This window comes from Vulpes lagopus, chromosome 5, assembly GCF_018345385.1.
Source record: "Vulpes lagopus strain Blue_001 chromosome 5, ASM1834538v1, whole genome shotgun sequence".
NCBI classification, from domain to species: Eukaryota; Metazoa; Chordata; class Mammalia; order Carnivora; family Canidae; genus Vulpes; species Vulpes lagopus.
Window position 1 is genome coordinate 111,232,354 of NC_054828.1, and position 24,187 is coordinate 111,256,540.

The 24,187-nt window shown below is 34.5% G+C and overlaps 1 protein-coding gene across 3 annotated transcripts in view; it reads right to left on the reverse strand.

Annotated features, from left to right (window-relative positions):
- Nucleotides 1–440: 440 nt before the first annotated feature.
- The window catches only part of PPP1CB (protein phosphatase 1 catalytic subunit beta), a 38,909-nt gene continuing 15,162 nt past the window's right edge, over nt 441–24,187 (reverse strand). For all 3 annotated transcript variants that reach the window (XM_041755388.1, XM_041755387.1, XM_041755389.1), the window contains exons 3-9: nt 20,406–20,537; nt 17,945–18,175; nt 15,774–15,878; nt 13,018–13,089; nt 8,010–8,161; nt 5,064–5,198; nt 441–2,274 (exon numbers count right to left, since the gene is read on the reverse strand). In XM_041755388.1, coding sequence (XP_041611322.1) covers nt 2,170–2,274; nt 5,064–5,198; nt 8,010–8,161; nt 13,018–13,089; nt 15,774–15,878; nt 17,945–18,175; nt 20,406–20,537 — 932 coding nt within the window. In that variant the 3' untranslated portion in view covers nt 441–2,169. The remainder of the gene's footprint in view (nt 2,275–5,063; nt 5,199–8,009; nt 8,162–13,017; nt 13,090–15,773; nt 15,879–17,944; nt 18,176–20,405; nt 20,538–24,187) is intronic.

Sequence of the window (24,187 nt, forward strand, 5' to 3'; positions counted from 1 at the left end):
CAAATTTAGTGACAGTACTAATTTGCTTAGTGATTATTTTTTCATATTCAACAGTGACCTGGATGAATTATTATAAAAAAAAACCACAGTAAGTTGAATCCAAATTAATGTTCTAACACTGAGATTAATAAGACTGCCCTGTCTCTTACCAAAGGTTTATTTTTCTAGACTTCTTCCTATGACTACTAAGAGTACATCTAAAATTCTATTAGAAATTGCTCAACTTACACTCAGATTAAGAAAATATTTAAATCACATCACATAAAAGCCTGTGTAACCTAATACATCACATGTAGTACATGAACACTTCCAGAAAAGAATCAACTCAATGTATGTCAAAGACATTAAAATCTGTTTGAACAGAATGTGTTTAAATGTCTCATTGCAAAAGGAAAAAAAAAAAAAAAAAAAAGGAATAAAGTGACCAGTCAGGCTTCATATCAATTAGACAACTTTTACTAAATGAGAAAACTACATTTAAAATGTGCTTTAAAACAAAATGGAATTAGAAAAAAAAAAAGACATATGCATTTGAAAGAACTTTTGCACTGTGCTGAAAATCAAATCTCTTGCAGTAATACAATACGCCAATTCATAAAATATAAGTTAACAGAATTCTCAATTGAACATTTTCAAAGACAATATTAAGGTCAAGAATTTCACATCAATGGTAGCACATATAGAAGGGCATTATAAATATGATGTCCATCCCTATGAAGCTTACAAATTTGACAATACTCAATAAAAGCTTTTAGAATCACATTCAAAAGGGTCTCATCCAAAGAATCACAAATCTGTGTCCTATAAGTTCTCCTTCTAAAATCTTTATGTTGACTCTTCTACTCCTTGTCATTTGTTAATACTAACCCTTTAAAAAAAGAGAACAGGAAAAGAAATGCTGCAATAAACCCTTGATCATGTACAGAAATTATTGCTACTATAGTTCACTACAAAGCATGTCTATACAATATTGTATGAACTTTGATCATGAAAAATCAGAATAAAAATCTTTAGTGACATAAGCCTTACAATCGTATACAACATTCACATGGCAATATTAGACAGTTAAGCACCCAATAACCATTTTGACAAAATGTCCCACTGACCAGCATTCATTTAAATACATCCTTCGTACAGAGGGAGGAAAAAAGAGATAGTGTCAGCTTTCCAAGGCTTGTCAAAAAAGGATTCTCATGTTCTGTGGATCTAAAAACAAATAGCAACAACAACAACAACAAAAAAAACCCAAAAAAAACAAAACAAAACCAATGCAGGTGAGGGTGTTACCAGAAAGTTAAGCATGCCAAAAGGTGTTTCGTGCGAATTAAAACCTAAAGCCAAGGTACCACATAATCACATTACCAACTAGTTGGGTAATACTATATGAGCCTTATCTTAAAGTTAAATGAAATGCTACTGCACAATAGAGCATCAATAAGTTAAAAATTAGAGTGCACAAATCCAAATCAGTGGCAATTTCTGTAATAAAGCAAAATAGTCACTATCAGCTGTAAAGTTTGCCCAGTCAAACTGTTTGATTCAATCACTGGATTGGATAGTTTGCCTGTTTTTTAAAAAATATCGATCTCTAAAATTCCTTTTTATTGTAATGAGGCATTAAGTTTTCTTAGTAAGATCAAACAGGTACATAAGTAAATAAGCAAGGGAAAATAATAGTTGGTGAATGTCTTTAAAGCTCTTCCCACATTTCACTTGTAAAAATGTTCAGGGAAAAAAATGTGAAATATTTGCCATTATTCTAGCAAAAACAAAACAAAACAAAACAAGCTCAAAATAATTAAACAACCAAGCAACACTAAAACCACATTACACAGATGGATCATCATGCTTTCATCTGGTTTAACTATCACATCTAGTTTAACTGGGATGCTTTCAACTTTAAAAACTGTGATACGTGAAGATGTAACTTTAATGGGTAATTTTGAATTTGGATTTAACTTTGCTGAATATAACAGGTATACTTATTAGAATACAGTGTAGCACATCTTTCTATTAGAAAAAAATTTAAGATCCTTTACCCGTCTCCTTAAGTTAAAGGTGTGACATCATAAAGGGTGTCAAATGGCTGGATGGTTTTACAGTGCACACTTATATATTATGAAGTATGTCCTTAACAAATCTGATGGTTTCTTTACAGAGTTCCTTTCTTCACCTTTTCTTCGGCGGATTAGCTGTTCGAGGCGGAGTGACAGGACGTCCTGAATTCAGTCCACCATACTGGTACTTAGCTTTCTTTTCAGATGGTTTCAATATCTTAAAGCAAATAATTTATTAATAGTGTTATTCTTTCAAGTGCAGTAAGTTTAAGAAAATCATTATAAAAGTGGGCTTTTCAAGAAATAACAAATTATAAATATTTACATAATTACATAAATTGGAATTAAAATATAGAAAAAAACCCAGAAAAGTTCCATGCACATTTATCACATTTAATGTGTGCAAATGACTAAATATTTGAATACTGTTATTATTTGTCATTCCCAATAATTAACAAAAGCTCAAGCACACAAATCCTATCAACTATCCAATCCTTTAAGTAAAAAAAAAAAATTATTTTCATTTAGTTAAATAATTTCTTTATTTTGAAAGAGAGAAAGAGAGGGTGTGTACACGGGGGTTGGGTAAAGGGAGAGAGAGAATCTTAAGCGAGGCTCCACTCCCAGCATGCCAGCTCAATCTCACGACCCTGAAGAGTTGGACACTTAAACGACTGAGCCACCCAGGAATCCTCAGGTGAAAAAAAAGTCTTAATTAAGGTACCTCTGTGGTGAGGAAAGAACACTCAGTTTATAAGTCAAAAGACTAAGCTGGATAGACACATAAAAAGATGCTCAACATCACTTATCATCAGAGAAATACAAATCAAAACTACGATATCTCACACCTGTCAGAATGGCTAAATTTAACACAGGAAACAACAGATGTTGGCGAGGATGCGGAGAAAGGGGAACCTTCTTACACTGTTGGTGGGAATGCAAAGTGGTGCAGCCAGTCCAGAGGTCCCTCAGAAAGTTAACAATAGAACTACCCTAAGATTCAGCAATTGCACTACTAGGTATTTACCCAAAAGGTACAAAAATACTGAATCAAAGGAAGACATGCACCCTGATATTTTCAGCATTATCAACAAGAGCCAAATTATGGCAAGAGATCAAATGTCCATTGACTGATGAATAAAGATGTGGTACGGATATACAATGGAGTACTACTCTAACCATAGAAAAGAGTGAAATCTTGCCACTTCCACATGAATGGAACTAGAGTGTATTATGCTAAGTGAAATAAGTCAGTCTGAAAAGGACAAGTATCATACAAAAAAAAGAGAAACATAGGGGCAAAAAGGGAGAGAAGCAAACCATAAACCGTAAAATAGATTCTTAACTATAGGAACAAACTGAGGGTTGATGGAGGGAGGTAAGCAGGGGTAGAGGTTAAATGAGTAATGTGTATTAAGGAGGGCACTGGTTATGATGAGCACTGAGTGTTACACCTAAGTGACCAATCACTAAATCCTACTCCTGAAACTATTATTACACTGTATGTTAACAAACTTTGCCACTATTTCTTTAGAGGGTAGTCACAACCTCTTTCGCCTTACTTTTTTACGTGTAGATCTTTAAAAAATTTTTTTAAAGATTTTTTTTATTTATTTGAGAGACAGAGAGAGGGAGAGGGAGAGGCAAAGACACAGACAGGCAGAGGGAGAGGCAGGCTCCATGCAGGGAGCCCAATGTGGGACTCGATCCTGGGTCTCTAGGATCACGCCCTGGGCTGAAGGTGATCACGCCCTCGGCTGAAGGTGGCGCTAAACCGCTAAGCCACTGGGACTGCCCCTTAAAAAATTTTTAAAATATATTTTATATTAAAGTCCAACTGTTTAAACTGCACAAGTTGACGATTTTTAAAGTATTTACAGAATGTACAACCACTGCTATAATTAATTTTAGAGTTTTTGTCACCCCAAAAGAAATCTCTCCCATAAGCAATCACTCCCCATTTTCATTCTCTACTACTCTAACTCCCTTCAACTCCAAGGAAACACTAATCTTTTTCTATTGATTTGTCTTTTCTGGCTATTTCACATAAATCAAATCATACAATATGTGGTCTTTTGTGACTGGCTCTTTTCACAGATAATATTCTTCAAGTTCATTCATGTTGTAGTATGTATCAATACTTCATTACTTTTAATTATCAAATAATATGTCATTTAATGGATATTCCACATTTTGTTTTCATTTTTACTTAATGGACATCTGGGTTGTTTCCACTTTTTGGCATTATAAACAATGATCCTATGAATATGCACATACCTGTATTTGAATACCTGCCCTTCAATTCTTTTGGGCATACCTAGGAGTTGGATTGCTGGGCCATATAAAAACTTAATGTTTAAATTAACCTTTTGAGGAACTACCATACTGTTTCCAAAAGCATTTTACATTCTCATCATCAATGTTATGAAGGTTCCAACTTCTCTACATCTTCACCAATACTTGTTATTGTCTGACTTTACTGTATTTATTCTGGTGGGTATAAATAGAGTTTTAACATACATTATAGACAGAAAATTTCAATATTTACACAAAATGTGTAGAAAAGATTCATGAAGCATCTCTTAAAACTATTCAGAGCATCATAGTATCTCAGTGAAAAAGAAATTAATCTAATCCCACTATGTTAAATGTTGAAGGATAAGGTCAAGTTCCTATGCTTGTGAACAAGAATGATTTTAAATAGCACACTATAAAACCAGAGTTGGTATATTTCTTGCAAAAGGAAACAAAATTTATGTTATTCGTTGAATTCACATTCTTTTAGTAGGTTAAGCCCATATTTAAAGAAGTCATATAGGAATTTAACAATTTAAACACCTGCAATTTAGGTTCTCCCAAACACTTAATATTTGATATGTACCAAAAAGTCTAGAATCTTTGTGAATAAAAACAGAAATCTCTAACAAATCCGTGATAATCACTTTTAAATAAAACTGATTTATATATAAATATAAACAAATATAAATAAATTATAAATAATTATACCTGAAATGAACACATCAAAGTTTCATCCACACTCATCATTCCACCAGCATTATCAAACTCGCCACAGTAATTTGGGGCTGAAAATAGGGTTACCAATTGTCGTTTAGCAAAAAATTCATATCCATCTTCTACTACCTGTAAAAGGAAAAGTCAAAAGAAAAAACACACCTAATTATAGCTAATTCTCAACTGTCTATATTATTGAGATTAATATGACAAAAAAAAGACCTAAAAATACACACTACTTTTATTTTTAAACTTGTCTAAAAATATTAAAATTGGTATGCCTTTCCTATAATGGTAAGGACTTAGCTTAAATGAAGTAACAGTATATTTGTGATAACTGAATATCTAAAACCATACCATACCATTTCCAAGGCATTACATATGCTAATCAGTATAGTATCTCCAGGAACCTTGGACATCAAATACTTCTTAGATGATGGCATTATATCACAACTATAGAATCCTTAACTCTAATGATTTAACATGATTTCTAGAATCTAGATAGCCAATTTCTGAGTGATTTAAACAATTTATGTTTCTCAGCTCTACAAATCTGAGAGAATAGAGGCAATGACACAAACATTATATATTTATTTACAGTAGGCAATAATAATTTTCTGAAGTCTTTAAGCCATCCTTTGATTCAGCAAAATTATCTTAACAATACTTGCTAATAAGAAAGCACCTTCAGGGGCGCCTGAGTGGCTTGGTCAGTTAAGCACTGAATCTTTATTTCAGCTCAGGTCATGATCTCAGGTTCTAGAGACTTGAGCCCTGCGTCAGGCTCTGCGCTCAGCTCAGTCTGTCCCTCTCCCCGCCCCCCCACTCATGTTCACGCTCTCTCTGAAATAATTTTTAAAAAATAAAAAAAGGACCTCCAAAATAACTTACTTTTATTATTAATTTATATATATATATTTAAAGATTTTATTTACGAGAGAGAGCATGTACATGTGCAGGGGGAGGTGCAGAGGGAGAGGGACAAGCAGACTTCTGTATAGAGGCCCACACGGGGCTTGATCTCAGGATCCTCAGATCATGACCTGAGCTGAAAGCAAGAATTAGACTCTTAACTGGGCCACTTAGGCTCCTCGAAAATTATTGACATTTTAAAATAATTCCTACCTTAGTTATCAGGCACACACTTCTAGGATTTAGATATTAACCTTTTCCGCTATGATCTTGGTCACCTTAGCTACCCCAGCTCAGCCATACATAATGTTTGGCACTCATATTCTTTGAATTCTTGAACAAGTTTGCTTGTTCATTTATTCATTCACACATTTACGAAATGAACAGGTTTATTTTAAAAGGATGTATTTGTAGTTTGTGGTGTTTCCCAGCATATGTCTCTTAATTTTAGAGATAATATGTTTGAAAATAAGCAGAATAAGATTTTGCAAGTGTCTGGAAAAAGACTGTCCAAATAAACACAGTTCAACAACAACTTTTTAAAAAAATCATTGTCCATTTTTGAAAAGATCAGTGAATGGAAACCTAAGCTAAATCAGTGGGTACCTTATTAGGAAACTTAGCAACTCTGCACTGTTACCTAGTAGTAGGTACTACATTAATTAGTTAAATCATAAACACAGTATTTACCCAAGAAAAATTTGCCAAAAGCAGAGGATTTGGGGATGTGACTTCATTTCAACTCAACTAGGAAACTCTTAGGAAAAAGGCATGTGACACACAACATATGCAAAAAATGAGAAGCTAGTCATCTTTGTTTACCCACAGGATTACACAAAGTAGTAATCAAGTGCCATGGGGAATAAAGCCCATGTTGTAGAATAGCATATACTTAATAAACTCTGCTTTAACAAAGAAATAAAACAAGGAATATTTAAAAGTATTATACTTACAAATTTCAAATACTTTTAGTACTCTCAAAAGTAGTGAGAAAAAAATTTATAAAGATACCTTTCAGTGAATTTACTTCATACCAGTTATGTTTTAGGGAACAAGAGGACCTGATATGTTAAATCATTAAGCTTTTGTTAATTCATTTATTTAAACACTAAACACACACAGTATATAAGTTTTAAAGGCAATAGACATTTAAAAGTCAACAAGTCTCAATCTCCTCCCTAAAGATTATCCAATATAGTAGTGGTGGTAGGCATTAAAAACAAAACAAAAACAAAAAAACCCAACCCAACCAAATATGTAAACCTAAACTATATATAGAAGGTAGAGTCCAATAAACTCTCATTTACTTACCACCTTGATTTAGTAATTACCAGGATTCTGCTACATTTGTTTCATTTATCCTCCTTTTCTTTCTGCTGAGGTGTGTTTTGTTTTGTTTTGTTTTGTTTTTAAGTAATTTCAACACCAAACCTGAGGCTTGAACTCAACAGGCTGAGATTAAGAGTCGCATGGTCTACTGACTGAGCTAGCCAGGTGCCCTGCTGATATGTTTTAAAGCAAATCTTAGACATGTCATCTTACCTCTATATACCTGAGTATGCATTTCTAAAAATATGGATGTTCTTCTTACATAATAATACTATTCTCACAAGGTTAAAATAACAAACAATAACTTCTTAATATCTAATACCCAGTCTATAACAATTTTTCCAATTCTCTCGTGTCCTTTAACAATATTGTCATTGGATTCTTATCTAAAATACATAAACATCATATTAAAACGGGATCAAATATTTCTAGAGAGCTTCAGACAAGCACCAAACAAATCTGTCAGCGTTGCAATATACTACAAAAATGTATTGGCTTGAAACATTTCCTCTCAGAGGGTGAGAAGGGTTAACAGATCATTAGATTGTTAATTGTGAGATCAAGGTATAGGCATCACCTCACCTACTACTTTCCTTGTAGAATTAGCTTTCTTGGGTCTCATTTTCCTCAAAAACAAAAAAAGCAGATTTGTGTGATGTTAATAAATACTAAAATATTCAAAAATTTTATATTTCGTACCTGATGAGCTCGACAAATCAAGTCTAAATCATGACGATTCAGAAATTTACTGACTACATCAGCTCCAAAAGTGAAGGAAACGCCACGATCATTTTCTCCCCAGCCTTGCACATCCTTATCTGGGTCAGACCACAGCAAATCACAGAGCAAACCTTTAAAGAATAAAAACATAGCAATGAAAAAACAAAGTTTATAAACTGTATCACATTTTTTCTCATGCTCCCTAGTATCCCAGTCTGCCAAATTTAGCCACTCTTTGCTAACCCAATCATGTAACTGTAACTTCGCCTGGCTGAAAGTAGCACTTTCCAACTTTCCACATAGAGGAAATACATGTATGGCACACTCTACGTACACAATACATAGAAAAGGCTGTTCACATTTTTTTTTTTTTAAGATTTTATTCATTTATTCATGAGAGACAGAGAGAGAGAGAGGCAGAGACACAGACAGAGAGAGAAGCAGGCCCCATGCAGGGAGCCCGATGTGGGACTTGATCCTGGGACTTCTGGATTACGTGCTGGGCCGAAGGCAGGCGCTCAACCGCTGAGCCACTCAGGCATCTTGGCTATTCACCTTTTGTACAGTTTCTCCATATGGATAAGCAATTGACCCAGCAGCATTTCCAGAATAGAGGTTACTTACACTATTTCTAGGTGCCAATCTATTCAATTAATCTATTTCGTTTATTCCTAAGCCAAATAATATACTAAGGCTTTTAAATAATCTTTATATCTGGTAGGGGTAATATCCCAACTTAGTTTTCTTCAGGATTGTCTTGGTTAATTTCAATCCTTTGTTCTTCCACATATGTATTTCCCCAACAGTTTGTGTAATTTCGTGAACCCAACTGAGATTTCAAATGAAACTGTATTTAACCTAATGACCAATTTGAGGGAAGAAAACATTTTCTACAAAGACCTAGAAGATTTAAATGAAATATGGATGAACAAAATCAGAACAGATCCTTGGCTTTAGTTCCAGGCAAAAGAAAAGAGGTCAGAGCTAAAAATATTTATGAGTATCTTTGTCATACTCACTGTTGTATAAACCTTAGGAGGGACTCAGACTGCCTTGGGAATGTCAAGTGACAAGACCAGTACATGAATTCTGAGGAAGCAAATATTTAATAGAGGCAGAGGAAGGAGAAAGGGGAGTGAGCAAAAAAATATTGAGAAGGAATAACCAAAACAAAAGGAAGAGGTTAATTAGAGAGATCTCCTTAAAGGGGTAAAAATTATCCAGACATAGGAAATGGTTAAGATTCAGGTAAAATGAATAAGTGGAACAGGACAAAAGGCAAAAAAATGTGGCACTTAGAAGTATATCATCAAATCTTTACGAAAGTAGTTTCTTGATGGATGAGAAGAAAATGGTTAGAAGTCAACTGTAGTGAGATGAAGAGGGGTGGATGTTGAGATGGTGATATTAAGTACTTTTGTAAGAGCTATGGTGCCAAGGAAAGGAGAAGTCAGTATTAAGGGATGATTTGTTTTTAAAATGAGCCAGTTTTTTTTTTTTTTTTTGACGATTCATAAACTTCATAATACAGGTTCTATCAGGAAAGGAAAACTTCGAGTCATGATATAGTCTGTCTTAATAGGAGAATTCTCTAAAAACATCTTGTAGAATTGGTGGTAATGTACTCTTAATTTCTATCACTATTTCCTATGCTCCTGCTATGATGCTTTAAGAAGTCCACCAGCATACAAAATCCAATGAGATAGTCTCAATTTACAAGCTGATTTCTCAAGAACCACAAACTGATTTTTTAAAACACACACAGACTAAACCCCGACACACCACCAGTGCTCTATAATGATATTTTCTAGTTTGTTTTCTAAAGTGAAGCAACGAGCAGGAAACCAAGATATTAATCTCCAATTTTAAGGTGACAATAAAACTAGAATACAGTTGCTTTCAGAATTATTTGGGAAATATGACAGTCTACATGCATATAAAATAATGGTAACAACAATGTGGATTTTTCAAACATAATGGAATCAAGATAATCTCAGAGTCAAGGTTTGGATATTTTATAATTCAAGTCCTAATGAACAAATATCATAATCATTTGGCTGTTTTTAAAAAAAGTATGAATTTATAAATTAAACTTCTAAAGATTATAAATACCAAAGCTTAAAAGACCATTTTCAACATTTCAAAAACTTGCTTCACCCTTGAAACTGACTTATGTCTGAACTATACTAACAGAACCTGATGACTTGAAATATACATTTATATCGTACCTTATTTAAAATATAAATTTTAAATAAATGGCCCATTATTTATTTCTTAATTCCATTATAGTTAACTTACAGTGTTATATTAGTTTCAAGTGTACAATATAGTGATACACATGCCCTATTATTTAAATACTAGTTTCTATTAAGTTTAGTCAAATTTATTCTAGAATTATAATCAAAATCTGGTAAAATCCATGCTTTTTTTTCCCTTTTGTACTCAATGTACTTGCACAAGTTAAGTTATGAGACAACTTAACTACTATATGCAGTATGTCAGTGGCTTACTGACAAGTGGATCTCTATACCTGTTTATAATGGTTGATGTTTAATCATTAGTAGCATTTTGACAAGTAACATTATCAAGCTTTCAATACACTGAGCAAAACAATCCAATCACACTTGAAATCAAAGACCAAATGCATGTTCCTAACAGTTCAATTTGAAGGTTTAGCCATGTTTTGCTTAAGTATTGGTTCATGAAGATTTTTTAATGACTACATTTTTATAGACTCTTTGGATCTTATGAGTAGAAAATGGAGAAAAAAAATAGGGAATAAACTTAGTAACCCATCTAGTCCAGCCCTATTTATGAATAATCAACTCCCTTTACAAAATTACCAATAAATAATTCTATCAGTAAGCTAAAAGAGCTTTGGTTTTTCATTTACAGGATGTTCTTAATATAGAAGGATTTCTAGACCTTATGGCAGTCTAGTCCTCATTTTGAAGATATTCAAGTTTGTTGAGAACTGATGACAATAACACACAAAAGGTGGGTCTGATTACACAAATGATAATGAGATAATTAATCAAATAATGTAAATCTGTTTTTTAAAAAAAACTGGTAGAAATTGAGAAAAAGGACAGTTTTGCTTATGTTAATTTCTTTTTTTCTCTTAAAAGTAGGCTCCATTTCCAGAGTGGAGCCCTACTTGGAGCTTGAACTCAGGACCCTGTGATCAAGACCTGGCCACCCAGGTGCCCCTGTTAATGCTTTTAATAGTAAGACAGCTTGATATAATAAAAATACATTTGTTCTTTGTTCCCATTCCTGGCACAGAACTCCTAATAACACCTTTGGAATTTCCTGAGTGACAGGGATATCTTTTGTTATTCATAAAGAGCCCCTTTTTACTAAACCTGAGTTTATGCCAATGAAGTGATCTAGGGGCACCTAGAGCCCTTCAGGTTTGGGCCAGTCAACAGAAAGACCAAAAACAGGTTTAGAGGATTTGAATTTTCAGCTGCCCTCTCCCTCTGGAGAGGAGGGTTGGAAATTGAGCTCTATAAAAAAAAAATCTCTTAAATAAAAAAAATTTTTTTAATAAATTCAATTTGCCAACATATAGTATAACACACAGTGCTCATCACATCACATGCTCTATAAAAACTCTTGAACAATTAGATTTGGGAAGCTTCTGGTTGTTGAACACACTGATACCAAAGGATGTGGGAGCTATTCACCAACCAGTATACACTCCTCTACAAATCTCTTCCATTTGGCAGCTCCTAGGTTGTATCCCTTTATGAAAAACTGACAAATATAAGTAAAGCATCTGAGGATGTGGTTGTGGGAATCCTAGAATTTTGGGCAGTAGTGTGGGTCTCCAGAGAACCCCACTGGAGGCTGAAAACCTAAGTGCAGGCAGTCTTGTGGAATGGACCCCTTAACCTGTGGAGTTCCAGCTAACTCCATAAGTTAGTGTCAGAATCAAATTAAAATGTTAAACACTCACTTAAGTGTTGGGAGAATGGGGTATGTTGTGGAAAAACCACATACACTCAAAGTCAGAAAATGCCATAAAGGAAAGTATTGATAGCTTCAGCAAAAGGTAAACTAAAAAGCAGACCTTTACTGCATTCAATTCATAGGTTATCATAGCATTTTATGATATGAATGCCAAGATTAGTATAGGTCTTAGTACACACTGGCACTCGACTATGAATAATTACCGTTTAAAAGCTAATAGAAAACTAAGGCAACTGTGCCCAGAATTTATTTATAAAATTAAATTATCATTTGTTAATCAACAAAGAAATTTATCCTCAACTGGAATTTATTTACTTTTGCTTTGACTTGCTTCACTTACCTAGGAGTTATTTTAAATGTCTGAATAATTTTCATTATTCTTTCACAAATTTTTCACAAAACTCACCATGTATCTCTACAGCTTTCTGAGCTCTACAAATGTGAAATATAGAAGAGGCAAAAAAATAACAGAAAACTACTAGATAATTTTTAAGAAGTATTTTCAGCTAAGAAAGATTATTTTAATCAAAACACGTATCAATTTTTTTTAAAACCCATCAAAAAAATTTTTTAAATTTATCTATTCTTTTTAAGTAGGCTCCATGCCCAACGTAGGATTTGAATTCATGACCTGGAGATGAAAAGTTGCATGCTCTAAGCCAGCCAGGAGTCTTCTTTTTGACTAATTTTCAAGTTTTTGAAGGGCATAACCAATATTGATATGAATGAAGTAATGCCAGGAAAGTAAGGAGGATCAATAACAAGATCTTTTGTGATAAGTTTAACAGAACCATACTACAGCTATATATGAAATGTAAAAGTATTGCACCTTGGGAAATAATTAGCGGAAAGTGAAATATATTACTCCAAATAATCTGTAGTTAGCTTATTCATGATTAAAAAAGCTCTATTATTTATTACATAAACCAATCCTACTTCCATTAAGTATATAATTAAGTTCAAACATGTCAACATTTTACATAAATCAACTAAGTTTCTCTATATACTCAACCTGTATCAGGGACATCAGTGGGTCTCATAATTCTCCGAATCTGTTCCATAGATTGCAGATCTGGTGACAGTCCTATAAATAAAAGAGAAGTTATAATACTGACATCTAAACAATATTCACTCAAATAAAGAAGCGTTTAGTCAAAGTATATTCACTACGTAAAATTAAACATACTTAAGGTATCCTTTTTAGTGTCACTTTTAATATACTGAGTTATTAAATAGAATCCCACTTTGATGTAACAGAACATTGTGATTATGAATTTGCCACTTTTCCCTACCAGGGAAATAAAATTCCCTTTTATTTCAAAAGATTTCTCCAGGAAAGAAATCTTACCACTCTTCTTTCTTTCCAATCATTCCCTGCCCTTCTACAGGAACATACCCAATTCCAATACTTCCTACCACTCTTTCCACTTTTTACCTCCCAATCTTAAACATGTTTACTTCCATGTTTAATTGCCTCACTCTGTCTCATAAGGCCTTCCTACACCCCACTCCAACATGTTCATAACCTTCTTAAAAGCCTAAGTGCTGATCAGAAGGATGAGAAAAAACACATGAAAATACTCTGCAATCTTTAAAGTAGTACATAAATATAAGCTAGCATTTCTCTTTTATAAATTGAAGTACCATCACATACTTTTTATATACATTTCTAATTTTAGCTAATGTTCAAAACTATTTCCTAAATGTTTAGTATCTATTATAAAATATTTCAATTAGTATAGTGATATATGTCCTATCAGAGAATAAATCATTTTTTACCTCAGGCTTAGACAAGTACATCTATCTTTTCAATACTTTTCTACTTTAATTCTTACTGTATATTGATAAAAATTAATTTTCTTAAAGTATTTTCATTAAATTACTTCCCTGTACAAAAACCCAATATGGCTTTTAAACCATCCAACAAACTCCTTTGCACTTCAGTACTCAAATCTCTATAATTTGATACCTATCATTCCCCAACATGTACTTGACATTCTAGTCAGGCCAGTCTTCACACATTCCTTGACTAGAAACATAAAAAAACCTGTCTCAAATTCTTTTTACCTCTCCAAAGTCTACTCATCCTCCAAAACCCACGCTTCCATAAACATTTGCCTAACAATTCTCTCCCTTTCCAGGCTTCATAAAAATCACTGCCTCTACAAGTACTTTGACAGAATTAAATCCCATTCATTACACAGTATGTTTTGAAATATACTTTTTTAAAAAAGATGTATTCATTTTAGAGAAAGCACACATGGGAGGGGGCAGGGAGGAGAAGAGGGAGAGAAGCAGATTCCCTGCTAAGTGTGGAGCCCCACATGGGGCTTGATCCCAGGATCCCAAGATCAAAACCCAAGCCAAAACCAAAAGTCAGACACAACCGACTGAGCCACCCAGGCAACCCTGAAATATATTTTATCTTACTTTTTGGAAATATACATTTTGTCAATAGGTTTTTAATTTCTCAAGACATCAGTTCATATACAATCTAGCAAGCTCAATTACACTTGGATTCTGATGAAAAGTATTTAAAGTATAGGCAGGAATATAAACATGATCCTCTCATTTTTACCAATAGTAGGGCTATCTTTCTGTCAAAACTGAGGTAAAGGAAAGACGTTTATTCAAACAGAACTCTGCTATCCTCTTCACACATGAAATTCTTTAAAGGTAAGTACTATATTTTCATTCTGTATAAATAATCATAAATTTCCAGTTACAAAAAGAGATTTTAATCCAATCATGAAATGGGCAAAAGACATGAACAGAAATCTCACAGAGGAAGACATAGACATGGCCAACACGCACATGAGAAAATGCTCTGCATCACTTGCCATCAGGGAAATACAAATCAAAACCACAATGAGATACCACCTCACACCAGTAAGAATGGGGAAAATTAACAAGGCAGGAAACCACAAATGTTGGAGAGGATGCGGAGAAAGGGGAACCCTCTTGCACTGTTGGTGGGAATGTGAACTGGTGCAGCCACTCTGGAAAACTGTGTGGAGGTTCCTCAAAGCGTTAAAAATAGATCTGCCCTACGACCCAGCAATTGCACTGCTGGGGATTTACCCCAAAGATACAGATGCAATGGAACGCCGGCACACCTGCACCCCGATGTTTATAGCAGCAATGTCCACAATAGCCAAACTGTGGAAGGAGCCTCAGTGTCCATCGAAAGATGAATGGATAAAGAAGATGTGGTTTATGTATACAATGGAATATTGCTCAGCCATTAGAAATGACAAATACCCACCATTCGCTTTGACGTGGATGGAACTGGAGGGTATTATGCTGAGTGAAATAAGTCAATCGGAGAAGGACAAACATATGGTCTCATTCATTTGGGGAAAATAAATAATAGTGAAAGGGAATAGAGGGAAAGGGAGAAGAAATGGGTAGGAAATATCAGAAAGGGAGACAGAACATGGAAGACTCCTAACTCTGGGAAACGAACTAGGGGTGGTGGAAGGGGAAGAGGGCGGGGGGTGGGGGTAACTGGGTGGCGGGCACTGAGGGGGGCACTTGACGGGATAAGCACTGGGTGTTATTCTGTAGGTTGGCAAACTGAACACCAATAAAAAATAAATTTATTATTAAAAAAAAGATTTTAGCCATGTTTAAAACAGTTTTAATGATCTGAGTTTTCAAACAAGCACTGCTTTGTTTTCCCATGGTGTGCATCTTAGTTACTATAGGTCTTTTCTAAACAATAGAAGGATAGTAAGAAAAACCCATAAAGCAAATTTATTAGTCTACCTCCATGACAACAGAAGATCTTTTCATCCACAATGGCAGCTATAGGCAGACAATTAAAACAATCGGTGAAGGTCTTCCACAATTTAATATTAAACCTTCGTTTGCCTATAAAAAGAATAAGCAAATAAATAAGTCTAAAACTATTTTCAGTTCTTATCTCATAGTTACAGGATTATGGGTAACTTTATACAGCACTTTGTTTTTTCTGTATTAAGTATTTCTTGAACACTTTTAAAAAGGCAGTAAATTTAATAAAGATTTTTTTTTTAAATTTTTTTTTATTTATTTATGATAGTCACAGAGAGAGAGAGAGAGAGAGGGGCAGAGACACAGGCGGAGGGAGAAGCAGGCTCCATGCACCGGGAGCCCGATGTGGGATTCGATCCCGGGTCTCCAGGATCGCGCCCTGAGCCAAAGGCAGGCGCCAAACCGCTGCGCCACCCAGGGATCCCAATTTAATAAAGATTTAGCACCTTTCCATAAAGTTAAAAAAAAAAAAAACCTGGAAGACTGTGTTATGTATTTTATGGAAAAATATATCAAATATTTTTGTCTTTTATTAAAAATTTTTTTGACGTTTTTGTCTTTTAAGATCACTATAATAAAGCAATTTTGAAATAGTCTAACAGACTATTAGTTTATCTTTTGCATTCAACATGCACATTAAATACCTAGCCAAATATGCAGAAGTGAAAGGAGTGCCTCTAGAGACTGTCCATTTTGACTCTAATGCATTGAGTAACATAGCATAAATTTACTGCCAAGAAAGGACAATTTCCAAGTGCTTGACTGGTACTCACTTTTGAGTGAATTACAACTTGGCACTACAGTAAGTATAAATAGAGACACAAAGGCTATAATTTTCCTGTGGTCTAGCATAAAGAGCTACAACAAAGACAACCTCAAGCGTATGTTCACCTTTTCAGAGTTACTTGATTTTCCTGAATTGGGCAGTAAGTTCTAACAACTAACCCAAGGGAGGGAGGAAAGACATAAGCACTAATTTCCTATGTCATAACTTGTCTCTCAATGAAAAAGATTAACTCAAAGCAGTGTTTACAAGCTGTTCTCACATGAATATTTCATTTCATGTCATTTCTATCCTTTAGGATATTCAAGCTCATGTTTTATCCTTAAGAATACATCTCTACTGATAGAGCTTTAGAAAAGTGGTTACGGTTAGATGTACTATAATCCACTTCTCGTTTACTGGTCTGATTTAAACAGTTGAAACCATACATTACACCTCAGAAATAAAAATGCAACATAAAATCAAATGTGGCATCATTCCTATTAGAACAGAGCTCCACAAGAACAGAGATCTGTCTTGTGGATAGCTGAATCCCTAGTGTTTAAAGTAGTTCCGGGTATATAACACTTCCTTATAAACACTTGTCAAATAAATGATCATATAAACCAAGGAGACAGGAGTTTGAAAAAGATTACCAAATTTAAGGTTGGAAAAAAAGCAAAAATAGATTCTAATGGAGAATTCAGCTCAAAAACCGGTAAATTCAATTTGAAAATCATTGTAACTGGTTCTAAATTATAATTAACCAAACATATGTTCTTTCCCATGCTCTAACAAAAGCAAAAGACCAAATTCGAATATAGTAATTTAGTAGTAACACTTGGAAACACTACTATAAAACACAAATCTGTGATTTCTTACTGATGAAAAAGTACAATAAGACATACCTCTGTAGGTTTATAGGCATAGATTAAAATTCTAATAATAAACTTGAACTTTTAAATAATTTCATACAACTTCTCAGTATTTCTTGTAACACAGGGCCAATGAGAATTTCCATTATATCACAAGAACACTGAGAACTAAAACCTTAATGGACACTAGAAAACTAGAGGATACTATCTATAGTGACCTGTTTTATGTGGATATTTTACTCTGTAAACTAATTACAAGAGGACCTTTCAGTTGAGTAAGCTGCAGTCAACCTGAAATAACACAACCAAGGAGATTCTAAGGAACCAGCTTAATTAGTAACATGTGTCCCAGTTTCAGGGCCCTCCTCCATGAAAGACTCTTCTTGGTCCTATGCTTCATATTATATTTTTTTAAAAACTTAAAGGAACTCCTTTGAACTGGAAAATTATATTAGGGAATATCAGGGAATTTTCCCATTAACAAAAAATAACTTATTTTTACTTACATTCATCATAAAACCCATAAATGCGATTGATGCTAGCACACTCATGGTTTCCTCTTAAAAGAAAGAAGTTCTCTGGGTATTTGATTTTATAAGCCAATAGCAAACAAATGGTTTCCAAAGACTGCTTTCCTCTGTCCACATAATCTCCTAAGAAAAGATAGTTGGCTTCCGGTGGGAAACCTCCATATTCAAATAATCGCAGTAAATCTGTATACTGTCCATGAATATCTCCTGAAAACAGAAAAAGCCAATTTTAGAACATTTGGTTACTGTGGGAAGCAGCTTCAAATGATTTGCAATGTTTACACTCTTGTGTAATCCTCTCCCCTTGAATGTAGGCTGGAGCTGGTGACTAGCTTCTAACAGGATACAGCAAAAGAGGGATGGGCTGTCACTTCTGAGATTAGGTTACAAAAGATCATGACTTCCATTCTATTCTGCTTGTATTCTCTTGCCTTTTCCCATTCTTGATGCTGAAGCCAGCTGCCTTATGGAGAAGCACACATGGCAAATAACTGAAGGAGGCCTCTGGCCAACATCTCATTAGGAACCAAGCCCTCAGTCCATCAGCTCATAAGGAATGGAATCCTTTCCTGCTGAGCCTTGAGATGAATGCAGCACCTAGGTCACAACCTTGTGAGACCCAGAACCAGAGGACCCAGCTAAGCTGTGCCTGAATCCCTGATGCACAGAAACTGTGAGGTGATAAATTCATGCTATTTTAAGCCATACAGTTTTGGAGTAATATGTTATACAATAGATACCGAACATGATAACTATTAGCTGGTAATTTAACATAGGTAACTTGTTATACCAAACAGTAAGACAAATAGCCAGAATTTAGAAATATTTAGTACAACTAACTTCTACTACCCTCAAATTATTTCTATATCAAAGCATTTTAAAGAGTACCTTAGAATTTGAATCATCTTAAGATGTTATAAATAACTACATTTGATTTAGAGTCACAGAAGAGATTGATCATTTCCACAAGAATTTTTTTTTTAATTTATTTTCAAGTAATCTCTACACCCAACATGGGACTCAAACTAACAACCCTGACATCAAGAGTTGCATGTTCTACCAACTGAGCCAGCCAGGCTCCACAAAATTTCATGCTACCTCTTGTTACACTAAGCTAATTAACTAATGAATTCAACAAACATTTTATTAGCTAATACCTTTTATTAGCTAGGTACTGTACCAAGGAGCACCAAGCACATGACTTAATAAACACAAGAAAGAGAAAAAATTGTTTAAAGAGCACCCTAAGGGCAACCCGGGTGGCTACAGTTTGGCGCCTGCCTGCAGCCCAGGGCATGATCCTGGAGTTCCGGGACCCATATCCGGCTCCCTGCATGGAGCCTGCTTCTCCCTCTGCCTGTGTCTCTGCCTCTCTCTCTCCCTGTGTCTCTCATGAATAAATAAAATCTTAAAAAAAAAAAAAAAAAAAAAGAGCACCCTAAGCACCTAGAGCTTACAAGGTATGAATGTGAATCACTAAGAAACATGCACACAGGACAATGAAAATTTTACATACAGAAATAATCCTCGATTGAGCAAGGATTATTTTCCCTACACTATTTCCCACTGTTATGTAAACTATGAAAAAAATGCTTTCTGTACAATTTTTAAAAATATTTTATTTCTTTATACACAAGAGAAAGAAAGAGGCAGAAGGAGAAGGAGGCTTCCCTGCAGGGAGCCTGATGCAGGACTCGATCCAGGACCCTGAGATCATGAGTTGAGCCAAAGGCAGACGCTCAACCACTGAGCCACCCAGGTGTCCCTTTCTGTACAATTTTTGTGGCTATGATGTGATTCACTCAACCTAAAGTTGTAAGTTTTTGTTTTGGGCAAAAAGCCACTATAAGACTTTTAAAAGAATATAAACTGTAATGTAATATAATCTTCAAAATAAAAATCACAACAAAGGTAGAACACCATGGATAGTGCCAAACTGACCCCTAAAACTCGATTCTTGTTTTTTGTAACTGGTGTATCAGAATGCCTATTTCTCCACAACCTTGACAACACTGGATTATCAGTTTCTGACACTTTTTTTCCTCCCAATCTCACTACATTTGGGATTTGTTTTTAAATTGCATTTCATTGATTTACTAGTGAAGCTAAGGATCTTACGTTTACTGGCCATTTGAATTTCTTCTAAAATCTGCCTTCAAAAAAAAAAAAAAAACTTTCTCTTATATAGTCTTTCTTGTTTCTAAGAACTAAAAAATATGAACAGCGATCTTTTTATCTGATGTATATGTAACAATCATTTTCTTCTTGTAACTTACCATTTTATGAAAGTTTCAATTTCCATATTTTATGTAAATCAACCTACCAATCCCTCTTATACATAAATATTAAAATGTTTTCTCTAGATCTACCTTTAATGTAAATAGGGGAGAAAAACTGATATTTAAAATAGAGCTTCCAACTTTACTCATTTACATACCACAAATTTTCAGGGGTGCTTCCAACTCCAAAAGAATAGGCTGGCTGAGAAAGATCTCCCGAGACTTGATACATAAGCCCCGAACTTCTGCTTCAGTCATCTGCACAATCTTTCCTGGACGACATCCTCGTACTGTTAAACAATAAATAAAATGGTCAGTTTTTAAAAATTTATCTATAAAATAATAATCCTTAAAAAAAAAAGTCATACCCATATTTTGGAGATCAGGAAAGTCACACTGTCAGTAAACTACCAGGTACCCTGTTGGGTCCTATGACTAACAGTTAGATTATTCCAGGGATCTCTGGGTTCTATCTCTATTGTTGCTGGTTCCTGATGATGCTCCTAAAGGCTACTGCCACAGAAATGCAGTCCTCTTTGCTCTCCAGTGGCCAACCTTGAAGCCCAAGAGACCCAATAGTTGCAGAGACAGCACCTTTGAGTACAGCCTACCCTCTCAGCAAGTCTTATATTTAGGAAAAGGCCAAAATACCATAATTAAAAACCAGTGGTTATGAAGAAAGGAAATTAAACAAAAAGTAGCTGTCAGCAGGTGACTTAGTTTCACACACTTCCTCAGAATATTATGAGCAGTCCTATGAATTAAAAACCTTCACCTCCATTTTCTGATCAAAACAAAATTTAAAAGGTGCCAGATAGTCATTAAATTTTAGTGATTATGTTCATAGTAGAGCAGTAGCCAGTTTCCCAAAGTGGTTATAATCAATTTATAACCCACCAACAATGTTGCTCTACTTCTTTACCAACACTGAGTATTATTAGTGTTAAATTTTAGCCATTTTGTTGGGTGTATGGTGGTATTTGATGAGATTTTAATTTGCTTTTCCCTGATGATTAATGTTGATTACCTTTTCATGTGCTTAAAGGGCTATTTGGATATCGTTTTTTGTGAAGTTCATTTGTTAACTGACTGTCTTTTAAAAAACGGATTCGTAGAAATTCTTTATATATATCAGATGAATCTTTTGTTGGATCCATGTATTTTAAGTATCTTTTCCCAGTTTATGGCTTGCCTTTTCTCTAATGCTTTTTTTTGATGAACAGAAGTTCCTTAAAGACTTATTTGAAGGGGGAAGGAATGCGCATGGGGGAGGGAGGTGCTGAGGGAGAAGGAAAGGGAGAATCTTCAGCAGACTCCCCACTGAGCAAGGAGCCCAACAACTGCTAGGTTCTATCTCATGACCTTGAGATCATGACCTGAGCTGAAATCAAGAGTGGACATTCAACCAAGTGAGCCACCCAGGAACCCCAAGAAGTTCTTTATTTTAATGCATTTAAATCCATTTTAATTAATTGTAATCAATCTTTTTTGGTGTGTTTTACATCTAGTTCAAAAATTTTTTTCTCCTCTAAAGGTATTTCATTATGTTTCCTTCTAGATTTTTTTTTACTGTGTTCACCTACCTTATATTTGATAATCCATCTCAATTGTGTGTCTGGTTTGAGGTAAAGGTCAAGTTTCATTTTTACCCACACAAATATCCAACTGATTCAGCATCTTTTATTGTAAAGATCACCTTTTCTCCATAGAATTGTAGGGGTAGTGTTGTAGAAAAATCAGATGACCATACACGAATGGGTCTATTTCTGGAAACTCTATATAGTCCCATTAATTAATACAATTTGTTGTTACATCAGTACTTAATCTAGGTTTTTACATTTTCAAGTATGTTTTAAAATTGGCTTTTCTATTTTCTGACACCCCAACCTGTGGGAGTTTTAATTGGGAATGAGTATAGTCCAGGAAGAATTACCTTAACAATTTTGAGTCTTTCAATCCATAAACATCATATTTCTCCTTTTATTTAGATTGTCATTTGTTTCTCTCAGCAATGTTTTGTAGCATCTAGGTGGCAGTCTTGCACATTTCATTAAATGGAGTTGAGGGGGCACTGCTTTGTAAATGTGTTTTCTTTTTCATTTTCCAGTTGTTCAATATTAGCATACAAAAATATAACTGATTTTTGAATACTGACTTTGCTTCCTATGCTAACAGTCTCAAGATCCCTTTGGACTTACTTACTTACTTATTTATTTATTTATGTATTTATGTATTTATTTATTTATTTAATTTATTTATTTATGATAGGCACACAGTGAGAGAGAGAGAGGCAGAGACACAGGCAGAGGGAGAAGCGGGCTCCATGCACCGGGAGCCCGACGTGGGATTCTATCCCGGGTCTCCAGGATCGCACCCTGGGGCAAAGGCAGGCGCTAAACTGCTGCGCCACCCAGGGATCCCTGGACTTTCCAAGTATACAATCATATCATCTCTGAAGACAGTTTTACTTCTCTTCCAACCTTTGTATCTCTTTATTTTTCTTCTTCATTGAATTGGTTAAGACCTCTACAACAATGTTGAAAAAAAAATCTAATGATCTTGTCTTGTTTCTCAACTTAGAGGAAAAAGCATTCAATATTTCACCATTATGATAACTATAGCTTTACACATACTCACCTAGTTTGCTAAGAATTTTTATTATGAAGGGTACTAAAATCTATCAAATACTATATCTCATCTATTGAGATAATCATGTAATCCCACCTTATTCTGTTAATATGATTTATATTGAGTGTTCAGCTTACCTTGGATTCCTAGAATAAACCCCACCAAATCTGACATTATCTTTCTTATTGTAAGATTCAATTTGCTAATAATATGCTCACAATTTCTGTGGCTATATTTATGAAAGATATTGGCCAGTAATTTCCTTTCCTTGGTATCTGCCAGATTTGGGTATTAGGGTTTGGCTTTAAAAACAACCACCACCACCACCACCAAGTTGGGAAGTGTTCTCTTTTTCTGTTTTCTGTGAGAGACTGTATAAAATTGGCCTAATTTCTTCTTTAAATATTTAGGTTGCCAGTGGAACCAAATGGTCTTGGAATTTTCTTGAACACATATAAGACTATTCAGATTTTCTATTTCTTGTGTCAGTTTTGCCAAAACAATTTTTCATCTAAATTATAAAATTTATTAGCATTATTTATAAAATGTTGTTGTCCTTCAAAATACATATTTTGAAGTGATTTTCTCTGGATCACTTGAGAATAGATTGTATATATCATGCTCCTTTACCAGGATATTATTTCATAAGAATTATTCTCTTATATATAGCACAGTATAAAATAACAAAATTCAGGGAATTTATTTTTTAAAGATTTTATTTATTCATTCATGAGAGACACACAGAGAGAGGCAGAGACATGGGCAGAAGGAGAAGCAGGCTCCATGCAGGGAGCCCGATGTGGGACTCCATCCTGGGACCACAGGATCACACCCTGAGCTGAAGGCAGACGCTCAACCACTGAGCCACCCAGGCACCCCAAGATTCAGAGAATTTAACATTGATATAAATCTTTAATGTTAAGAATATACTGTAATTTTAGTAATTCTCCTAATCATGTCCTTTATAGTATTTTCTTCCCCTCTCGTACAGAATTCAAGCCAGGATTACATTACTGCTTTTATTTGTTCCATCTCTTTATTCTCCATTACTAGTTATGTCTCCTGTATCTTTTTGATATTGGTAATTTGTTTCCTATTTCTACATTATTAGTCTTTCTAGGGGGGTTTTCATTAATCTTTTCAACAACTTTATTTTAAAAAATCATACATTTCCTTTTTATTGGATTTCTGCTTTTTATTATATCCTGTATCTTTCCTTCTACTTTTTTTTTTTAAAGATTTATTTATTCATGAGAGACACAGAGGGAGAGTCAGAGACATAGGCAGAGGGAGAAGCAGGCTCCTCGCAGGG